The sequence below is a fragment of the Vigna umbellata genome, chromosome 5, assembly GCF_029865625.1.
Source record: "Vigna umbellata cultivar VRB3 chromosome 5, Vumbellata_1.0, whole genome shotgun sequence".
In the NCBI taxonomy this organism is placed as follows: Eukaryota; Viridiplantae; Streptophyta; class Magnoliopsida; order Fabales; family Fabaceae; genus Vigna; species Vigna umbellata.
In genome coordinates, this window is record NC_142169.1 from 57,340,658 (window position 1) to 57,362,111 (window position 21,454).

The following is a 21,454-nucleotide window of genomic DNA, read 5'->3' on the forward strand; positions in this document are numbered from 1 at the left end:
TTCAGGTATTAGCACCCATTCCTTAAAAGAAAGTAATGACCGAAGTTGCTTTGTTTGGAGCAATCATAATTGGATAGGTTGGATGCTTGGTTCGTTCAAAAGCATAGGTTGTCCTGTGGCCATCAAGAGTGTTTTTTTTTCAAATTCTTGGGAAATGAAGTTTCAATGTTGTTGGTTGAATATAATATCAGATGACCAATAAAAAGCCTTCAAATCTGTGTGTGACTTTTACTTCTAAGACGTACAAACCAACAAAAGCTTTGAAACTAAGCACCATCCCAAATCAAACTTGCATCATAAAAGCCATTTAGTGACATTACCATTTTCAGTTTGAACTGTAATAGACCGTTCAAAAAATTTAAAATATCGGAGCTCTTACGAAAGCATCCTAATTATATTCTGAGCATTTGAAATTTAAAAACAAAAAGCAGAAGTGGTAACCGTAGAAGAAGAATTTTTAGTATTTATTTCATTTGTGCGTACGATGCACAGATCTTAATACCTATGTATTTGCCAAGTCTCCCTACACAGTTTCCAAAGAGAAATTTATTTTCCCCCTCTGCTTGAATTTTTGTTAAATGAGCCCACTTGAGTTAAAATTGTGAACCTTGTGATTTACCTAATTAAAATCATTTGATTAAATGCAATTGCAAACACAAAATTCCTTGGAAGTCATTGCTCACGTCATAGATCCGTTGCAACATTTTATGAATAGTTTCTTTCAATTAGAAATTTGTGAAGAGATTATGATATGTTAATAAATTTTTATAACATTTTTTTAATAATAAGTTACATGTTATTATTTTATTGATTTATTTAAATTTATTTTTAAAAAAGTATTTAAAATGAATTAATCACAAATCATTATGTAGATTTTATATAAAAGTTATAAAAAAATTGTTAAAAAGACATTTTTTTTCTTGTGAATAGTGATTGCTCATGTTTTCATCTTTTAATCTCCTAATTAACTAACTCCTTTTAGTCCCCCACTTACAAAACCACGTCAAATGGGACCTTTTTACATTGTCATAAATGAAAAACAAAAGCAAAATATTTTTTTTAAGAGCTAAAAGCCAACATTATATATTTACGGACATGTTTCGTTTTTCCTAAATATTGACTAAATATTTTATTTATCATACGAGGATTTTATGCATCTAACAACATATTTCCTTTTTCCTAATAATAACAAAATATCATTATTGTTACACATTTAAGAAAAAATTTAAAATATGAGATTTTTCAAGAGAACTACTAACAAGTCTTGTACTACCAGTTGAGATTTAACTTTTAATCACATGCTATTAAAAAAAGTCAAACCTACTTTAATAATCTGTATACTTCAATAAAGAACCATTTCTCAACTCTTAAAAATGTGAAATCCATTTCATTGATTATGTTAAATAAAAACGAAATTTCTAAGATTAAGAAAAAATATAAATACAGATTCTGTCAAGCTTTGTCCTCATACTTAAAAATATTTAAAGTCCAAATTCATAGTAAGTTATAGAGTAAATGAAAAATTAAAATTAACTAAATTTAGAGTGGAATATAAACGCAATAAAAGATAAAGCGAAATACTAATAAAAATGCAATATACGAGAACATTTCACTCTCGAGAATGAAAATTGCACCGTTACTAACCAAATATGGGATTTTGCAATAATGATGCATATATCATCATCAGAATATTTTATAATTTTACTTTCATTAATAAAATTCGAATCAATACACTGCCAAAATTTCTGCTCAGACTACACTTACGAAAATCCGGCGACAGCTCAAAAGGGGGTGGGTGGGTGTGATTTTAATGTACACTCCAGAAAATTTTACAAGAAAAGGACCATAAAAACAAAAGCGAACAATGAGCTAGCCACAAACCATGATAACTGTTCCATAGAGGCTTTTCCAATATGGCATTCTGTAGATGAAGGCAATGAAAATAACAGCAGGAAAGAAACACATTTTCTCAAACCCTGGCATTCATATATGTATTTTCAAATTGATAAGCGGTTTGTCATGCAGAAATAATATGGAGGATTCTTCATAGTTGAGCTATCTGCTGTTTCAAAGAATGTAATAACTTCCATTTTGAGTCACATATGTCTCCAAATTCCATGAGTACTCTAAGCTTCCCAGAAATCATTTTCCTGGCAACATCAGCAGGACTCCAAGACTTGAGAGGTGGGGAAATATGATCACCAAATTCATCGTCGTTTACAGAGGAAATAAATTTTTCTAGCATGCGAAAGACCTTCCCTGGTCCATCATTATTCCCGTCTTTGTTAAGAAGGAAAAAAATGTTCTCCATATTCTCATCTTCAGGTTTTCTCATCCATTCAGTAATCCATTTCATAACATCCTCTAACACATGAGATAAATGCACCACAGAATCTGTTATAGCATGAGCCATATTCGAGCTAGACTGATGATAAGCTGATCCACTTTTCTTTTTCTTTTTACCAGATGGAAAACAGGATCTCAGACAAGATTGGATAACAAGTCCATGCCACGCCAAAGGTTCTGTAACTAACTGTATCAGAAGTTCAATGCCACTCCAAGGAGAGCAGAGCTGAGGCTCTATGGACCTAATCTTCTCTAGAGTATACTTTTCCAGCAAAGAATCTAAGATATTCCAAATTCGAGGCCTACATCCATTTCCTTCTGGATTCACAAATTCATTGGAACTCAAGCTCCAAGCATTTAAAAATACAGTGAAATTCAACCAGTCAATCAAGTTGGAGTCAGAAACCTGCCAACATTTTTTGAAGAGATGGATTAAGTTCCAAGAAGCACCCATGTAAGATAAGATATTTCAAGCAGAATAAATAACTTGAACACAGCCTAAACAGTTTCACAACTCCGAAAGATAATACCTCACACAGCTCATTTTTCTGTAACACCAGGCATCATTGTCTATATTATTAATACAAATATAAAATATGTTTATATCATGGCACAGTTACGTCAGTTCAGCTCCTGAGAGGAAAAATAATCATGTAGCTTTTGTATTAAAAAATAGTTTAACAGCAGCATAAAAACTGAACAAACATACCACAGAAGAACTTTCTTCATTATGGAAACCCATGACCACTTCTATTGCTTCAGTCAGAGAAAAGCCCAAAAATTCTGCATAGCACTCCAGCAACAATTTTAGCTCCGATGTAATGTCTGGGGTAACCGAACCATTGACCTCCGCATGCTCCTTGACTGATACTGAAGCACTTTGAATCGAAAGATAGATCATCCGAGGAAGTAGGGATTTCTTTTCAACGACTCTCTTTAAAATTGCTTCCCTATCTTTGGTCTACATCAATTGACAAACCATGCAATAAAAGGCGGGGGTGTGAGAAAAAAAGACCCATATAGATAGTTCAGTTTTTTACTGAAAAGAACATAAACCAACCACAAAACATGAAGGACAGGATTGACCTACCAATATTTCTTTCGGATAATAAGAAATCCCTTCAAATGGCCCTGAAACACAAGGCTATCCATTATGCATATTACAGCGATCAACAAACTTATATACAATACAAAAACAATACCAGATTACAACCTGAAGCTCAAACCATGACATTTGGAACTGCATTTAGTCAGTTATACGCCACAAAAACACACATACACATACGTTTGAGCCCTACTAGCTATAAGAATTGCCCAATCACATAATTTTCCATTTTATTTAGATTTACAAGCCCACATATTCCTCCATACAAGCAACCCTATTCTTTAAGTCTGTCCAATCACTCTAAATTGACTATTGTTACGTACCCGTGTATGGGACGTAACCTGCAGGCTCACTCACACATTCTCAATGATAAGGAACAATGGAAATTTACTGAATATACCACTGTTATTGAATAGAAATATTGAGTCAAAGATAACAACCAATAACTGGGAGCAGGATCTCCGTCAGTTACCTGAGAGCATAACCTCTCTTACAAAAGCTAATTATCAAAAGCTAATTATCAAAAGCATACCCTTCCCCCTAGGTTTCCCCTATCTTATTCCTAATCACTCCCTCCCGAAAAGGTAAAGAATAATCATAATTACGTCTATTTATTATGATTATCTGGTAAGAATATCTTTATCCTTATTTAGCCTATATGTAATTATATCCTGAGATACGACCATAAATTCTAATAAATGTCCCGCCCATCCTAATTGTTGTGTCAGTTAGGATGCTTCCCACTGCTCCCAACCGTTCGGTCCTCTTTCTCTCTTCCTTCTACCGCTCGGCTAGGTCCCTCTCCACCTTCTATCAACTCGTCCGCTCGCTTCCTGTTATTAACCGTTCGACCATCGTGCTCCACCCTTTGGCCCACGTCCTCTACCGTTCGGTTTCCTTCTTTTTCCCTCCTATATCTCTTTCTCTTGTATACTCACCAACCCTTAACAACTATCTACTCAAGGAAACCAAGTTAAGAAACAACTTAATATCAAGTTAAACTACTTGTAATGAAACAACAACATACACAGGTAACAAGTACTGCATAAGCTTTCATTACCTTTTATTGAAGCCAAGACATCAAATTGACATAAGATAACTTAGCACATACTTCACAGATCGATATTTGCTTAATATATTGGTGCCAAAAGTTGCAAGAATACAACAACCTAAGCTAGAAATATGATTGAAAAGCTAACCTAAAAGGTAATTTTGCTCTGAAGATGGTGTCCACCAGGGCCGTGACTGCAAGTCCTCATTGAAGGTCAAAGACTTTGACCCTACCTCCTTAGACAGCTCAAGGAAGTGAACACCGCATTTCATACCTTGAAGAACACCCTGAGAAAAATCTAAACTGGTTAACCCTACCACTCAAGTTTATCAAGAAAGGTGATAAAATAGACTACATTCAAGCATGAATCACCTCTTCTTCTTCAATGTTATTGGCATTCTGCTTTAGTTGTAAAATGGATGTTTCAACTCGGGCCACTAAATACTGACTAGAGTGTTGCAACCTATCTTTAAACTGGACAAATTCAATTACCTGGAATATCACATTGCATCATCAATTAAATCAACTCCATGACATTGTTCTTTTAACATTACATCAGAACTGACATGAACAGAAAATTATCATGCAATGAGTACATCTTTTTTTACAATAACATGAGCAGAACCACGTTGATAAAACCCTTTTGTGCTTCATATTAATTTTTACTTTTGGGAGAGGGGCACTAGAGGAAGATTGATGATCTTCTCATATTTGAATACTGTAACTTAGCATAGATAATCAAACCACTTTATGCATAAAGGGTTCCAAAAAAGAAAACCAACTTGCAATTGCAGCTTTATGCATTCATATATGCTCCACGTAATTCAACTCAATGGAAAGTCTCTAGAAATTATAAGCATCTGCAACTCAATGGAAAGTCTCTAGAAATTATAAGCATCTGGTATACATACTTTTGAGTAATTTCTATGTCGATATGCAAGAAACGTTAAATCTGCAGATTCTCTGAAGTGGTCATCCATAAACTTCAAGTAATCTTTTAGCAGATTGTTTAATTCGGTCCAAAGAGGAGATACCAACATCTGAGGCAATATGTGGTGCAATATACTTTCCATCAAGATATTTTTGACATCCAGCGACTTGTACCTGAAGAGAAGAAAAATATGCTTTACATAAGATAGTGGCAAGAAATTAGTCATAGGAGTAGAAATACATGTACATAAACCAATCAGCATGACAGACATTCTATGAAATAATGTAAAATTATAAAATTGAATTACCATACCATTCATGTGCCACTGAAAGAGCACCACAGTGGCTATACAAATGCAACAGCAAGATCTTGTATTGTGACACATATCTGATTAAAGACAAGGAGTAAGAAACTGAGAAAGTCAACGATACACTGTACCATTACCAATAGCAACATCCATTGGTTCATAAGTCAAAAGCTAACATGTACCTATAGGTAACCTTGTAGTGATAAACTCAACTCTTCAAATACAAGAAATAATATATATGGAAAGATCTAATTCGGTCAACTAATTTAAAAGACAGCAAAAAACATGTAATACTAACTTGAAAATCAAGACAAATCCTAAAAATGTTGATATTAAATTGTAAATGATGAGCTGAAGCCCAATAACAGTTTTTTTTTTCACACATCATATAGTTGCAATTTCGCTTTCCTAAATGTAGTAATTCAAAAAAATGCACAATGGTATTATTACAGTATTGAGCATGTGTCACAAACTAGTATATACTAACATAAAGGCACAAAAATGGACTTGCCAAATATATCCCAAGACACATTGAAATGCTTTCTCAAGTTAATACATTTTTCATGGGAGATTCCAATATATATATATATATATAAGGCAAAACAGTCATCCCAACCTCCGTATTGCCAAGCCGAACTCCAAAACCATAATTGCCTCAACCAAATAACCAACGTCTTTAGTACGCCAGAATAACTATACAAACAAGAAGAAGAGGTGAACAGTGGTCAGATGATTGTATAGATATTTGAAATGTTAAAAATCAGATGATGCATACTTATAAACCATGAAATGAGTACCAATGTCACATATATTGCACATTAGAATCCTACAATTCAAAAGCAAACTGAAGAATTTAAATTGAGAAAGTGTAGTTTTAAATTCTCTTACTACACTTGGTTAAGTTATTTTTATGAAAAAAAATCTATAGAATGAATAAAAGACTCAGGTTTGGAATGAATACAATATGGGAAACTCTTAATAAGTTAAAACCAAGTTCAATGTTAAACTAAGCATGTAGGCCCATGTCAGTCCCTCGTACTAAAGCCATAATTGGGTTCTTTTAAAACAAGAAATCAGTGAAGAAAAACAGTAAGATACAACTGACAAGAGCAGAGGTAAAATATCAATTTAAAAGGAAAGAAAACAGACAAAATTGACAAATGACTTTTGTTATAAGAGTTTGATACATAAAATAAGAAATAGTTAGTCAATATTTCTACTCATTCTACATTGACAGCAACAGCCTTGAAACCTAACATTAAATCTTTTTTGTTTCCTTACCGACCTGGCACTGCCCACCCCACCCAAAATAAGTAGGAAAATATATAGATTCATGAGTCAACCAAAAGAATCAAAACTATAATAAGAATAGAATACCTTCACTTTTCTTTTTTTTTTCAGTGTGCATTACAAAATATAAATTTAATACAACATACCTGGACCAAAATGCTACATATCATTGAAAGCAGCTCCTCACCATATGTGCCCTCCTGTGGATCCAAATCTTTTGAAAGTGGAAGGTTTGTGCAATACATCTCAAACATTTGAACACAAGAGGCCTCAAGATCTGAGACAAGTTTAGAATAGTTTGTATTCATTACATTAACAATTAAAATATGAAGCACAGACTGAACTGCAAGACAGGTTTCCACTGATAGATCCAAAAAGAAAGAAAATTATATTGGAATAAAATAATCAGGAAGGAGCGCCATTATGAAGGTGGGAGAAAAGAATGGAAAACATAGATATCAACTTGAACAGATAGTATGATTTCAATCAAAAAGATATGAACAAGCTTAGAAGTGAATTAAACCATCTAGACAATGACCCTATCCTCTGCATTGGTAGGAGAAGCAAACAAGGAGGCCTGCACTTCTAAAATGCAAAAGAAAAATAAAAAGGAGAGTCAAGCATATTGTGACACATGGAACACAAAAAGGAAGTTTGACAGTTTATAATACTACTGATAATAAATTTGTTTTTTTTTGTATATCTTTAGGATGCACTAAAAAATTTTATAGACAGAATATTAGGTGTATCAAACAATAATTTCTCCTGTTCATTAAAATAATCCTTAGGGCTAGAGGATCAAATACATGCTCACTCATTAAAGCACGATGAACAAAAGGATTCAATTACTTACATTTGATTATAGAGGATCTAACACTGAAAGACTAACTCCAAGGCCTTGTTCTTTTGAGTGGATTTGAGGGAGTGGATTTGAGGGGATTTGAGAGGATTTGAAGATAAATTTTTTTGTCATTTATTTGAGTGAATTTGGAGGCAAATGAGAGTGAATTTGAAAATAAATTTTTTTAATTTGTCACGTCAATACAATTCTATACTAATTCTCACAAATTTTATTTCCAAATTCACTCTCATTTACCTCCAAATTCACTCAAATAAACGACAAAAAAATTTATCTTCAAATCCCCTCAAATCCACTCAAAAGAACAAGCCCTAAAAGCTTAATTTGTAAGGTGATAATGCAGACATGGTTTATATATCTTAAAGGGCAGAGCATTGGAATAACAATGAGAAGATTTAAAGAATTAATCCAGACAAGTTAGTATGCAACAATACAACACCCACCCCTTGCACAAGGTGTGGAGATGTCCCCAAGCAATAATTGTTTAATTTTGAAAAAGCTTATAGACAGCCCAAGAGCCTTGGTTGGTGGAGCTGATAAAGTGTCCTGAACTTTCATTAACTTCTCCAAAAGTTCTGTCCTCTGATCAGCAGTGAGCACTTGAACAAACATTTCAACATCGGACGTAAAGCAGCCCAAGTGACCAAACCTGTGAAAAATTAAGCAGAGTTCTTAAGCAAAAAAAAATTGTAAAAGCTTCACTTTTACAAGCATTACTTTAAAAGTACAAGGGACAACATTACTAAAGAAGAATAACTAATACAGCTAGTTAATCCTAAAACAGAAAATCATGTTAAAAACCTCCCCAAAAGTAGGCAAATGGCACAGAATTGAAATATTCGAACAGAACAAAAGTAATGCAGACATAAAGAAATCAAAATGGATTTTTCACACTTTACAATTATTAAAAAAACTAAGCCCTCGAATAAATAGATCTGAACCCACAAACCTAGACTTTAAAATCCATTGGATTTTCCCCAGTAGCATTAGTCAATGTCAAATGTCATTCCCGTAAAGCCCTTCACATGCAAGATATTCAAAAGGAAATAAGGAAATCACAGGAATGATTACTTCTGCACCATAACGTACCTGCAAAAGTATTGCACAATGCCATCCATTACATCGTCAGCATTTCTTTTCCCATACAAATGCTTTCTTCGCTCAATTTCTATAGTTGCCAGGTATGGACACCTTATCAAGTTATGAACAGTATCTGCTAGCAACTTTTGTACACATGTGGAAGCGATTGATATTTGACGGTCAAACTGCATTCATATAGTAGTTTGCAATTATTCAGGAATCAAATTCTGTGAAAATAATCAATGGTCACTCTATGCATAAATAAATGACAAATAATGGCGACCATAGACTAAACATTCACCTGTTCTTCCGTCAAGTGTGAGACTTTGCAGTTGACAAACTTTGGGGGATGAACCGGATCATTAACAGCCTCATCACACCAAATACTATCATCTTCTAACAAACAGCCTAGGTACTGAAGGAAACCCTCCCAGTCATCAGGGCTGCCAAACGATGAGACAATATCAATGGAAGAAAAAAATTGGGAACAAAAATAAGAGACGTGCATAAAGAAAACCATGAATGAGTTTAACTCAGGACAAACATTTTAAAATCACTTCACAACTACATTGACAAGTCAGCCATATCTTAGAGTACAACATAAAATTTCATTCTTGTTAGAATAATTATTAAATCTATGTATGTTAGAGTAATTATTAAGTCTAAAGTAGGGGATATTGTGTCGAAAACCTCTTCCAGCTGTACCTAGTTCTATGCCTAGGAGTCTAGGGCAGTCTAGTGATCTTTCATCTTCCCGTTGTATCATAATTCTATCATTATAAATAGAAGATCATAAGAGGAGTCTTTCAAACCCTCCAAAATATATTTTTTCTCTCTTTTTAATCTTAAGTATGCTCAACAACACAAATTTCGATAAGAAACAAGAACAAAGAACAGTTGAAAGTCAATAGTACAGTTTACAATTTCTGTGTTACAATTGAAAATTAATATCATGAAAATCAAGTTTGCTTCACAGCCAATGACAGAATAAGAGTTCATCTCGTGGACAGTCAAGCTTTGAGACTTCTGTAGCCTACATGCCACAGGTTATTAAACAATTCAGAACCCACCTTCCTACTACTAGTCCATAAGTTTACCTCTAAAGACCTGGCTAACATGAACATTGAACTATGTAAAAGTACAGAATTACCAAAAGGGAAAAGAAGATGCTAGAATAGATATAATAGTAGGTTATTCCATATTCAACTTTTAGCAGACTTTACACACATTGTGTTAATGATACTGTTGATAAAACCAATAACACTTTTATCCATTAACATCTACCACCAGTGAACAATTTTAATTTTTTATTTTTTATGTATAAACAATAGGGGCAAAACCCAGGCATACCATAACTCCAGAATTTTGTTAAAGATATCAGCCGCTGCAGTGTAGTCCCCTGCCCGAGCCAGAAGTCTCCCCTGTCAACTTAAAGTCAAAGTATAGAGGTTGATAAGAGAAGTCAAATAAGAAAAGAAAAATCTTCTGATTTCTGCTGATTTTTTTCTATTCTATAAAAGAATAACAATATTGGAATTGGAAGGAAAGAAAACATAAAGGAGGATAAGATAGAACAATACTGAAAAGTAAAATTGAAATCAGAAAAAAGATTTTCATTAATCTGCATTTCAAACAGGGAAAATATTGAAAGAAAATATGTGAAGAACGCCACATAAAGCCATCAAAACAAACCTAGCACAAAGCAAATTAAATTTTCCTAATGGTTTATCCTTCAATACAGCTAAAAGGGTACAAAAGACTTAGTCTTATGGTGTTTTTTCCAGTGCAGCATACTTCAATGTTATTATGTGCATTAGAAGTTCAAAGGTTCCTCTAAGGTTAAACATTGGAAGTTCAAAACTTCCTCTAAGGCCTAACAACATTTTTCAGTTTAGTACATTTCGCAAATCTCTGACTCCTTATATACGTCTGATGTGTTTCATAATTAAAAGCCAATATTTTTTCCTACAATCCTTGAAAAAAACGCACTTTCAATAATAAATTATAGCTTGAATCTAAAAATCCACTTCCGTGCAGATTTTCATTTCTGAATAGACATTTGAAGAAGAATTTGCCTTGGAAGGTCAATTTCCAAATATTAAATCATGATAATACCATACAGAACGGAACATTATGGAACATACTAATTTGCATGATTATGACTTTCCAATGAGCAACATACACATACCAATGTACCCTTAGTTTAACTAGATGGTCATTTATACTCAACAAACAATGTATGAAAGTCAGAACATAAAACCTAAACACAAATTAGAAAGTTCGAAGAGAACTATTGAGATTACCTGCATCCGTAGCTTATCAACTTCAATCATCAAAAGTGATCCCAATTTCCCAGACAGAATTTCTAAGGCATCCCCAAACTTAGCTTGTCGTTCCAATATAGAAATGTAGATTGTAAGAGCTGCAACCAATTTCAAAGATTTAAAACAAGCACACATGGTATACTCAATTACACGAGAAAGATTAATGGTTGATCATAATAGATAAGAAGGAATGAGCACAGGACATTCCTCTTCTAGAAAGGGTTTTTCGTGTCTTTTTCATCTTTCTGCTTAAACACTAATTAGTGTTCAATTAAAGATTCTACTATTTCTTGGAATTTTCACCTATTGTTACGTAAATGATAAGGAATCCTTCGAGTTGGAGTCCATTTTGAGCCTTCTTGACTTTGTTATATTATCTTCTGGTCCAGATAAAAAGAATTTGGTCTCTTGACCCCCTTCTATGGTTTCATAATGAAAATCATTCATCCAGAAAGTGGGAAGCCTAAAGCTCCATATTGATAAACCTATTTCAAAGTCTAAAGCTCCTCTCCCCTAAGGCCACACTTTATTTGAAAAGTTCTCCATAATAGAATTACTAATACCATAAAGAATTCAGAAATGAGAGAAAAAGGAAAATGAAGTCTTATTAAATATAAAATTGAATTAATTACACAAGAGCTAACAACACAGTTATATATACATAGGAATAGCTTGAGCTACATGCTAGATCTAAGACCAACTAACTCCAGCTGCCATAATAGAAAGAAAACTGGCGAACCCAACTGACTCCAACAGTCATAACAGAATCACAGTTGGCTATCTAACTCCAACAGAATAACTTGGGCTACAAGATAGACCTAAGCCCAACTAACTCCAGCTGTAAAAAAGAATGACAAATTGATAACCCAATTAACTGCATCCAACTGTTATATGACAGTTGGCTAACTCTGACTAATTAATCACTAAACAATCTACATATAAAAGTATACTCTGTTAGTACACAAGTCCCTGTATCACAATGCTATTTCATCGAGTTGCAAGGAGTGTTACAAGCTAAGGGTCAGTTCCACATGAAATTTGACACTGATCTGTAGCTGGATTTTATGATCTTTGTTTAGCACCTTTGGAAAATATCAGATGTGTCAAAGGACCTTCTACCAGTATTTGAAGAGCAGTTTGCTGGTTTTGGTGAAAGTGAAAAAGGTCAACAGTTCTAGCAATGTGCAGTACAGTCTTATCGATATCAGATAACTGGAAAATATCAGCAACCCAGATATCCTTTATAAAATTATAATGGAAACCATAACGGGTTATGGCAGAAACATAGCAGTCAAAAGAAATACAATACCACCACATATAATTCTAATGCAAAAGTAATTATATTATGTCTAAAAATTCAAATAATAATAACATCGTATCAAAACACCACAAATTTGAAGTTCAAAACATAAAATAACAACAAATCATAAAATAAATATATTAAGTTTCTAATCATCATATTCTTCTTCAATCCCAACATAGTCTTCAATATTATCCATCGGGCATATCCCTCCTCTTCACCTTCTGAGAGACTCTTCTCAAAGTTAAGTAATCTTTCAAACTCAGAATCAGTGCTATCATGCAATTCATTCTAAACCCCAATTTGAGTCTTCTATTTAACCCTTCCCAATTGGTGTTCGAGTTGGAATTGCACCTGGACCTTTCTTAGAAGCATGGGAAGATCCAATAACAATACCACCACTTAATGGTTGCTTGTCTCCTTGTATAAACTACTAGTTCTCCAATACCTGAAGCTTCATAAACAACTGCCCAATTAGGAGTGGGATCATCATAAAAAACCAACTCATTTCCACACACTTTATTATCATTATTATCATCAACTTCTCCCACTAACCATTCATTACATTCATTCAATACAATAGCGTCTACTTCATCCCTAATAACGTATCTTTGAGCAAGTTCTCTATTATATAAACCAAATCGTGCAACTTTTTGTGGTCCAACCTATTCCTTTTCTTTGAATGAATCTGCATTATGAATAAGTAAAATGTGAATCAATTTCTTTCCTCACTCTTTAAAGAAGATAATAATGAAACCAGTCATGTCTTATTACTTGCTCAAAAACACGCTAATTGCGTTCACATCCCGATGAACTACATGTCAAACTTAAAATCTTAATTGCTAGCTTTTGTAAGTTGGGAGTTGCATGCCCATAATTCTTCCACCATTGAGCTACAAAAGCAAAAAAAGTAACTTAGAATGTAACCATTATATCTTTGTGCAGTTTAGAAAGCGTTTAAGTGTCTCACATGGAGTTGTGGTCTTCCTTGATTCTTTGGCAAAATCATCACCAAAGAGTCCACTTACACTCTTATAAAGAGGCAACTCAATTAAAAAATTTTGCTGCACATCTTTACTTGGCACCAACCTCCTCATGCAAGCACACAATCCATTTGTAACCTCCAAATCATATTCCATGTCTAGGTTGGAATAATAGAACTTTGGGTTCAAAAAGTGACCAGCTGTATGCAAGGGGCGATGAAGTTGACAAGTCCATCTATTATCAGCGATCTACATCATTGTATTTACTTGCATTGTTGTTGAATGACTTCATTATTGTTTCCTTGGCTTTCTCTATTGCCTCATATATATAGCCCATAGCTGCTTTTCTTTCCCCATTCACTAGATGAAGCACATGAACAAGAGGAGTCATGACTTTGAGATCAAATACATGATTCCAAAATGAAGGCATAAGAATAATGTTTGTGCCTCCCTCCCCTTAGCTTAAGTAGCTTGTTATTGCTCCATTCATCATATGTGAACATCTTTCTCAAATTTCCCTTCTCTTGGTGCAACCTTTGTAATGATAAATAAGAGGTAGCATGCATTGTTATAACATGTCTTACTAATTCCCTCTTATTTGTAAATTGTCTCAACAAACTCAAAATACTAGAATGGCTATAGATAAAGCCAACAAGACTAATTCCCCTTTGAATTGTCTTCTTTATCAAAGGAAGTTTCCAATGTCTTCAAGCATCAAATCTATACAATGGGCAGTACAGGGAGTCCAATAGAGATGGGGCATTTTCTCTTCCAACAACTTACCAGCCAAACACATAATTGCTCCCATTATCTGTTATAACTTAACATTTTCTTCTCCAATTTCCTCCACAAGGGAATCAAGCATCTCAAATAGTTTTCCTCCTGTCTCACAAATTTAGAACCATCAATGGACTTGACAAACATTGTCCCTGTAGGGGAGCTCACCAAAAAGTTAATCAAGCATCGTTGCTTTCAGTCAGTCCACGCATCTGACATAATAGAACAACCATGTTTGCTCCACTGCAATTTATGATCCTGCAACAACTTCTCAGTGTAGTCAACTTCCTTGTTGAGAAGTGGAACTCTGATTTCATGATAAGTAGGAGCAGGTAAATTAGGTCCATATAAGCACCTATGGCATCAATCATATCTTGAAAACTTTTCAACCTCACAAGGTTGAATGACAAGCCTACTTGGCACCAAAACCAAGAAATATATTGATGAACTCAGGCCTTTAAATTTTGTCACATGCCTCTTTGATGCTTGCCTTAGTTTTTCCATTTTTTCTCTTCTCCATTGCAGCAGTTGGATTTCTACTGAACATATCCATTGGTCCATTTCTTCCACTGCTATTTCTCCCTTTATCATTACTGGCAGTGGAAATTTCAACTTCATCTTCACTCTCACGATTATCATTGGCTGTGGGCCATATATTGATGAAGCAGTTGGATTTCTACAGAACATATCCATTGGTCCTTTTCTTCCACTCCTATTTCTCCCTTTATCATTACTAACAGTGGAAATTTCAACTTCATCTTCACTCTCATGATTATCATTGACTGCATTATATCCAGGAGTGACGGAGGAACAGCCTTTTTTTCTCTATATAATTTCCAAAGTTCTTCTCTCGCATTTTTTTGAATCTTGGAGCAAGCAGCAACAATACCCTTCATTGCCATTAGATGTTCTTTTGCTCTAATAACTCCTCCTTTCATAACTTTCCCACAATAATTACAAACAGTAGTATTTAAATTTGATTCATCCATCGGGTAAAAATGTTTCCAACCCAGGTCACTTTTGTGAGATGCTCTTGAATTATCCCGATCATTGGCCATTATTGTTGCTGGAAAATAGGTATATTTTTTGCAAAATAATTATAGTGAAAGTACAGAAGTAGAAAAAAGAATAACAAAATTGAAAAAGAAAAAGACTTGACGGCGCACAGCGGCTGTCGGTAGTCAGCGACAGTCAGTAACAGAAGTAGTGGTTGTAGGTGGGCAAAGGCAAAAGTGAGAGGAGGGATTGTTTTAGGTTAAATAAAATTTTACTGCAGCTGCTGGTGAATGCAGTAACGGACGGTAAAAGGAGTTTTGTACATTAGGTTAGATTAAATAATTTTTTTAGTGGGCTTGGCCCAAATTCTTACCTTATTTTACAAAATTCATAAAACTATGGATGCAATTAGGCTTTTTGCTGCTGGTTATCACTTCTTTCTCCCTTGCCGCCACTGCCATGTCTCTTGCATCTGCTGTTCTTTTTCTCCAAGCCTCAACTACCCATTTCTTCTCTTCTCTTTTGTTAAGTTCTTCTTCCAGCCTGCTTTTTCCCACATGACCGTTCCGCCACCACCAGCCGCCATGGACCACCACGGAAAACCTGATTCACCACTGCCTTGTTGTGGCAACAGGTTGGGAAACCTCTAACAGTTTCCACCATGGCCAAAATTCGATAACACTGGTGCAGTATATGCTAATGCTTACAAGTCAGAGCCTATGTAGCACGCATACTAACATGGACAATGGACACAGATACTATGATATGCATAATCTCCAAAATGTATGGCACGATCAAGATTTATATATTCAAAACCATCTATAAAAAGGTTAGCCACATATAACAATCTAAACATATTGTCAACTAATACATAAATGAATCTAATCCATTTATCTAAAATTCAAAAAGTGAAAAGAGTCTTATTCATTTAAGACATTCCATTCCCCTCTTGATCATCATCATCATTGAAAAAGATACTTTAGCTAAGATTCATTTAAACACAAATTAAGAACTTCAAAAAATTCCACATTATATGAAGATATGATACGAGAATACATAAATACATTCCTAATAATACATATATAATCTAAATATTTCTTATTATATAAGATTTTCTTCTCACTTCTATAATCATATAGAAACTTACTCAACAAGTTTCTAATATTTTGGAAAATCATTGTATCTATCCTTGTTAACATTGTGTTGAAACCATGTTAAAACTATGTCATAGACCCAACAAAACATTATTCAAATTGAACACTTCACCGATACATGTCGTACAGGGTCAAATGCGTGTCAATGTTCGACCATGTTGAACACAAGGACACACCATTTAAGAGGCATGTTCGATCTTCATAGATTAGAGCATTTGGTTGGAATGTAATTCTCATCTCTTGGAAGCTTCCCAAGTGAGCAACTTCTTTTGGGATAAGATGAGGTGTTTGGCTTCTACTTAACGTAAAGTTGGTGGTTTTGTTATAAAGGTTTTCCTCATACATGTGTACATATTGGTTATCTTTGCATCTTTGATGATTTTATCTCTTACGTTTGTATTTTCATTGCTTAGGAGGATATCTTATTTTCAAATTTGTGTTATCTTCTCCTTCAATCTAGATGAATTTATTTTTATCAAAATAACCAATAGCATTAGAAAATCACCTTCGGGCTCTTGTAAGCTATGTGAAGCTACATGTTTCTTAAGTAAGCCTTCAGCTAAAAATAAAAGCTTGTCTTCTCCACTGCCACAAAGTACCTATGAATAGCCCAGTTCCCATAAAATAAGTAAATAAAATGTTTTCTAAGTGAATAAATATCAAGCCCAACACTATGAATAATTTAATATATCTGAACAAAAAATACAAAGAATGTCACATTAATGAACTATTGATTTTGAAAATTTCACAAGGAACCTAGATGCATAAGGTACGGCATGTTTTAAAGCCAAGTTACAAACAAGTAGCACAAGGGCAATTAGAAGTTTGCTTTATGTTATCAAACAAATATTGATATCAACAAAAGTTCCCAACTCAAAACCATCTTATTGCAACATAATAAATGAAATTGATGGTTATTGCTTCAAAGACTTTCAGTTGGATATTATTTGCAATACAGGCAATGCAATATGACTAAGTTCATAACTGAATCGTGATTCACATATGTTTAAGACACTTATACAGTTTCATCATGAATGAGACCAAAACTTGAACCTGAAACCCAGATCAAATTGTTGAAATACTGCAATCAGCAGCAACATAGATCTGCAGTCTGGTGTCAGACATCCCTTGATATCAACACAAGCTTGATGTAAAACATCTTAAAACTATATTGTTTTATTGCATAGTGTAAAAATGTCTGGTGCGAACTACAAATCTCATGCACTACATAACTTTTCTTCCCTAGAGTTTGCATGTTCTTTGAAGAATTATGTACTGGAAACTGAGCAGTAAAGAAGCCAAAAAATATACAGACTTATTAAGCACATACTGAATAACAACTACTATGAAAAAGAAACAGGAAAAGGGAAAAAAATCAACAGTTAACTAAACCTATGGCCATTCTAAAATGAATAACAGAAATGAAAAAAAAAAAAAAAAAACTAAAATATAGGCCACCACTAACTGTAAAGATACCAACTTACAACTAATGTACTAGCAGTGATCATGACATTTGAAATATACTTTATTTTCTTATCAATCCATCATATCATGAAATTTCACATTCTGATCATGTTTATCCCCTTTCAAATTGACAGTGCATTCAAATAAACTCTTTTAATAGACACTGCAAAAGATAATTTAGAGTTAAAAATTGAACTGGGGAGAACCTGTAATTGGATGCTACAAACTGCCCAAAGAAGAAACCTTTCTTCTCCAACAAGCTTATACATTTTGATAGCTGTCTGCCAATTAGACAACAGAAAAACATAAATTTTAAAATTAAATAAATATATATATATATATATATATATATATATATATATATATATATAACATAAACATACATTCATACATACAAACACAAACCTGTTGTTGCTTCACAAACGAATACTCTCGAACATAGCAGTTAAACAGCCCCATCATTAGTTCCAAGTTACCAGGGAATTTACTACAGGCATGTTCATAACACCCAGTAGCCAAGTCCACTGCAGAAACACAAACTCTGGTGAACCAACACACAAATAACCAATTAAATAAATAGCCATGTTTATTTGCTAGGCTAAAATATGTTCTAGATCCATGTAATTAATCCACTTTTTCATTGTCATCCCTTTACCTTCTTTTCAATAATCCCTGTCATGTTTTTTTTTCATTATTCCTCGTTGTTACATAGTTGTTATCAATAATTAATTCAGAGACCACAATTTTTATTTTATTCCTAGTGTTTATTATTCTAGTCTCTGACTTTTTAAGCATCTCAGGATTTAACAAAGCTAAGCAACGGCATGGAAAGAGCCACGAATTCGAACATTAGGATTAAAACACAACGAAAGAACCAAAACAAAATGTAGGTAGATTGTAAGATTTAATAGAAAATGTAAGTTTAGTTGTTACAAAGCATCAAACTAAGTAAGTTGAACCGACAAATATCTCGAAGTTCTGGCCAGTTCAATCTCTACTTTCAATCTTAAAACATTGTATGCAACAAAAACAATAATGGTAACAGCAATAAGCAAAAAAATAAAAATAAAATAAGAGACTAACAGTGATCCAGTCGCTGAAACACAATCTGAAGCGTGCTAAGGGTGAGATCGTCCATCAGCAGAGAATCGTTCGCGTAGAGAAGCTCCTTAGCATTGAGCGCAACGGAAAAGGCCTCGTCAGGCTTCCCCATCCGTTCAATCACGAGCGCTTTGAGAGCCTGAATGGAAAAGCAGGAGCACGAAGACAACGTGAGTTGGAAAAGAACGAAGAATGAATGCAATGAAGGTGAGAATTAGGGTTCTTACGAGAGCGTAGGGGGAATTAGGGTGTTTAGCGAGGAGCGTGGTGACATGCTTGAGCGCGTTCTTGAACTGGCGGGAATCAATGGCGTCCCATATTGGACGAACCTTGCGTTCGGGAATGCCGCCGGCTAAGCCGAACTTGGTTGCCATTGGAATGAATCGAAGGTCCCAGGTGAGTGAGTGAGTGACACTTTCTGCTTGGTCGAATCCGTCACGAACAAAACAGAGAGGAAGAAAAAGAGAATAAGAGAAAAACCTAACCTAGCAGAAAGAAAGAAAGAACTGAAACTGAAAGTACAACAGCGGCGATGGGCTTAGATTAAAATAAAGTGAAAGTGGACTTCACTTCTAAAGATAACAAAATATTACTATAACATTTTCATATAAAAGATTTTTAATATTTTATTTCTTTTTCTAAATTTCATTCCCTCTTCTAACACTTTATTCTTTTTCTTCTTTTATTTCCTCTTCTAAATTATTACCAAATCTGATTTTAAATAATTAATTGTTATAGGGTGACTTGGCGGCAAGAGTGAATAACTTATGTTTTTAAGTCGATTGAAAAAAAAAGTGGGAAAATTTTTTCCCTTTCGTGGAATGCAGCCAAATTAGATATGTTTTTGTCAAAAAGGTATGTTAGATACTAAATAAAGAAATACGCATGTCTTGATGTAATTATAATTTTTTTCTATTTTTAAATACTTGTTGTTCTTACCATATTTTATCTCATTTCACTCGTCATATTCTAATTTAAAATCGGCCCAAGAAGTCCAATTTGATTTCTTGTAATACCTTATTATAGGCCTAAAGACCTTAATTTTACTTATTGCACCACTTATTGCTACCTGCGCCCCTGTAACTTTTAAAATGGCTGCTCTATCTTTGGTATTTTATTTGAACGTTGGATCATTTTTCTTTCAGTCTTATTCTATGATTGCCTAATTCAATTTTATAAAAATAAGGAAATAAATAGAAACAGTAAAATTCAAGAAAAACTCTTATCTTTGTCACGATGACAAAAAAAAAAAAAACTAACTAGGTGCCATATTACAATTAATCATTTGATGACCTATAAATTTTTATTAGATATTTTTTATTAAAAATGCTTATCTAGAAATACTCCAAATCACAAATCACTATCCCGAATCACAAAATACTCCAAATCATATCATTTCCTTTTTGTGAACCAACTTATCTAGAAATTCAAGTGCGTGGTTAGCAAAAATGGTGGTTTGGGTTGATTTTAGGATTTATATTAAAAATGTCATAGGTATAGTTAGAAAAAGGGTGTTGTATTTAGAAACTTCCTCAAACTTGCCATTATGGGATGGAAAATAAAATAGGTAGGATTTTTTTCCTTTTAAAATTGAATTGAAAACTTGAATTGTGATTTGAAATACAAACTTAGATAAATTACCAGAATTGCAAAACAATGATCTAAATATGTTGTATATAAAATAAATTATCCATAAGTTGACTTACAAAAACAATATCTAAATATGTTATAATAATTATAACATTATCTTCACTATAAAAAAATCTTTAAATACCAATCACTTTTAGACACCAACAATAATTAATCACTATAATAATTAATTTAAATATTAATTTATAAACTAAAAATTATGATCTTTTATTAATAAAAATTATAATTAATTTTTTAATTAAATTCTAAATTGGACACTAGCATTGACTATTAATATTTTTTATTATAGAAGAAAAATTTGTGTCTAAATTTGTCACTAGCATTATTATGGATAGTAATAAAGTTAATAATCAAGAGAATTGGATAAGAAAATAGGTAAAGTAGTAGTTGATATCAATTATGGGAGTAGGACTTTTTTATGTAGGTCAAAAAGATTGAACAATTATACATGTGATGTTGAATTGGTGCAACATATGTTCACTTGCACCAAAGTAGATGTTTTACATAGGTGAAGAAGTTTGTCAAACAAAGTTTTATAGTCATCGCTTGATACGCAAAATATGTTAGAGACGATCTTAGTATCTATATAGAATACACCCATAAATATTTTCATTCACATGATTAAAAATATTAACATCACGAATTACTTGTACATCGATCATTTAATTATTTTCTTGAGAGTGTATCAGATAAATAAATATATATTAAAACGGAATCTATTTTTTCTCTTGACAAA

General features: G+C 33.5%; 1 protein-coding gene and 1 pseudogene across 1 annotated transcript; both read right to left on the reverse strand.

The window, feature by feature from the left end:
• Nucleotides 1–1,675: 1,675 nt before the first annotated feature.
• Nucleotides 1,676–19,608, reverse strand: LOC124820213 (N-terminal acetyltransferase B complex auxiliary subunit NAA25). The gene is made up of 19 exons (XM_047291865.2): nt 19,296–19,608; nt 19,051–19,207; nt 18,373–18,491; nt 18,174–18,248; nt 17,009–17,102; nt 11,273–11,391; nt 10,320–10,390; nt 9,271–9,412; nt 8,979–9,154; nt 8,333–8,538; nt 7,177–7,307; nt 6,357–6,433; nt 5,746–5,820; nt 5,414–5,606; nt 4,875–4,994; nt 4,651–4,789; nt 3,437–3,477; nt 3,056–3,307; nt 1,676–2,752 (listed from the first exon to the last, which is right to left on the reverse strand). The coding sequence occupies exons 1-19, from the start codon at nt 19,440–19,442 to the stop codon at nt 2,045–2,047; spliced, it is 3,042 nt and encodes a 1,013-aa protein (XP_047147821.1). The 5' UTR covers nt 19,443–19,608; the 3' UTR covers nt 1,676–2,044.
• Nucleotides 11,441–16,242, reverse strand: LOC148198704 (uncharacterized; annotated as a pseudogene).
• Nucleotides 19,609–21,454: the final 1,846 nt, after the last annotated feature.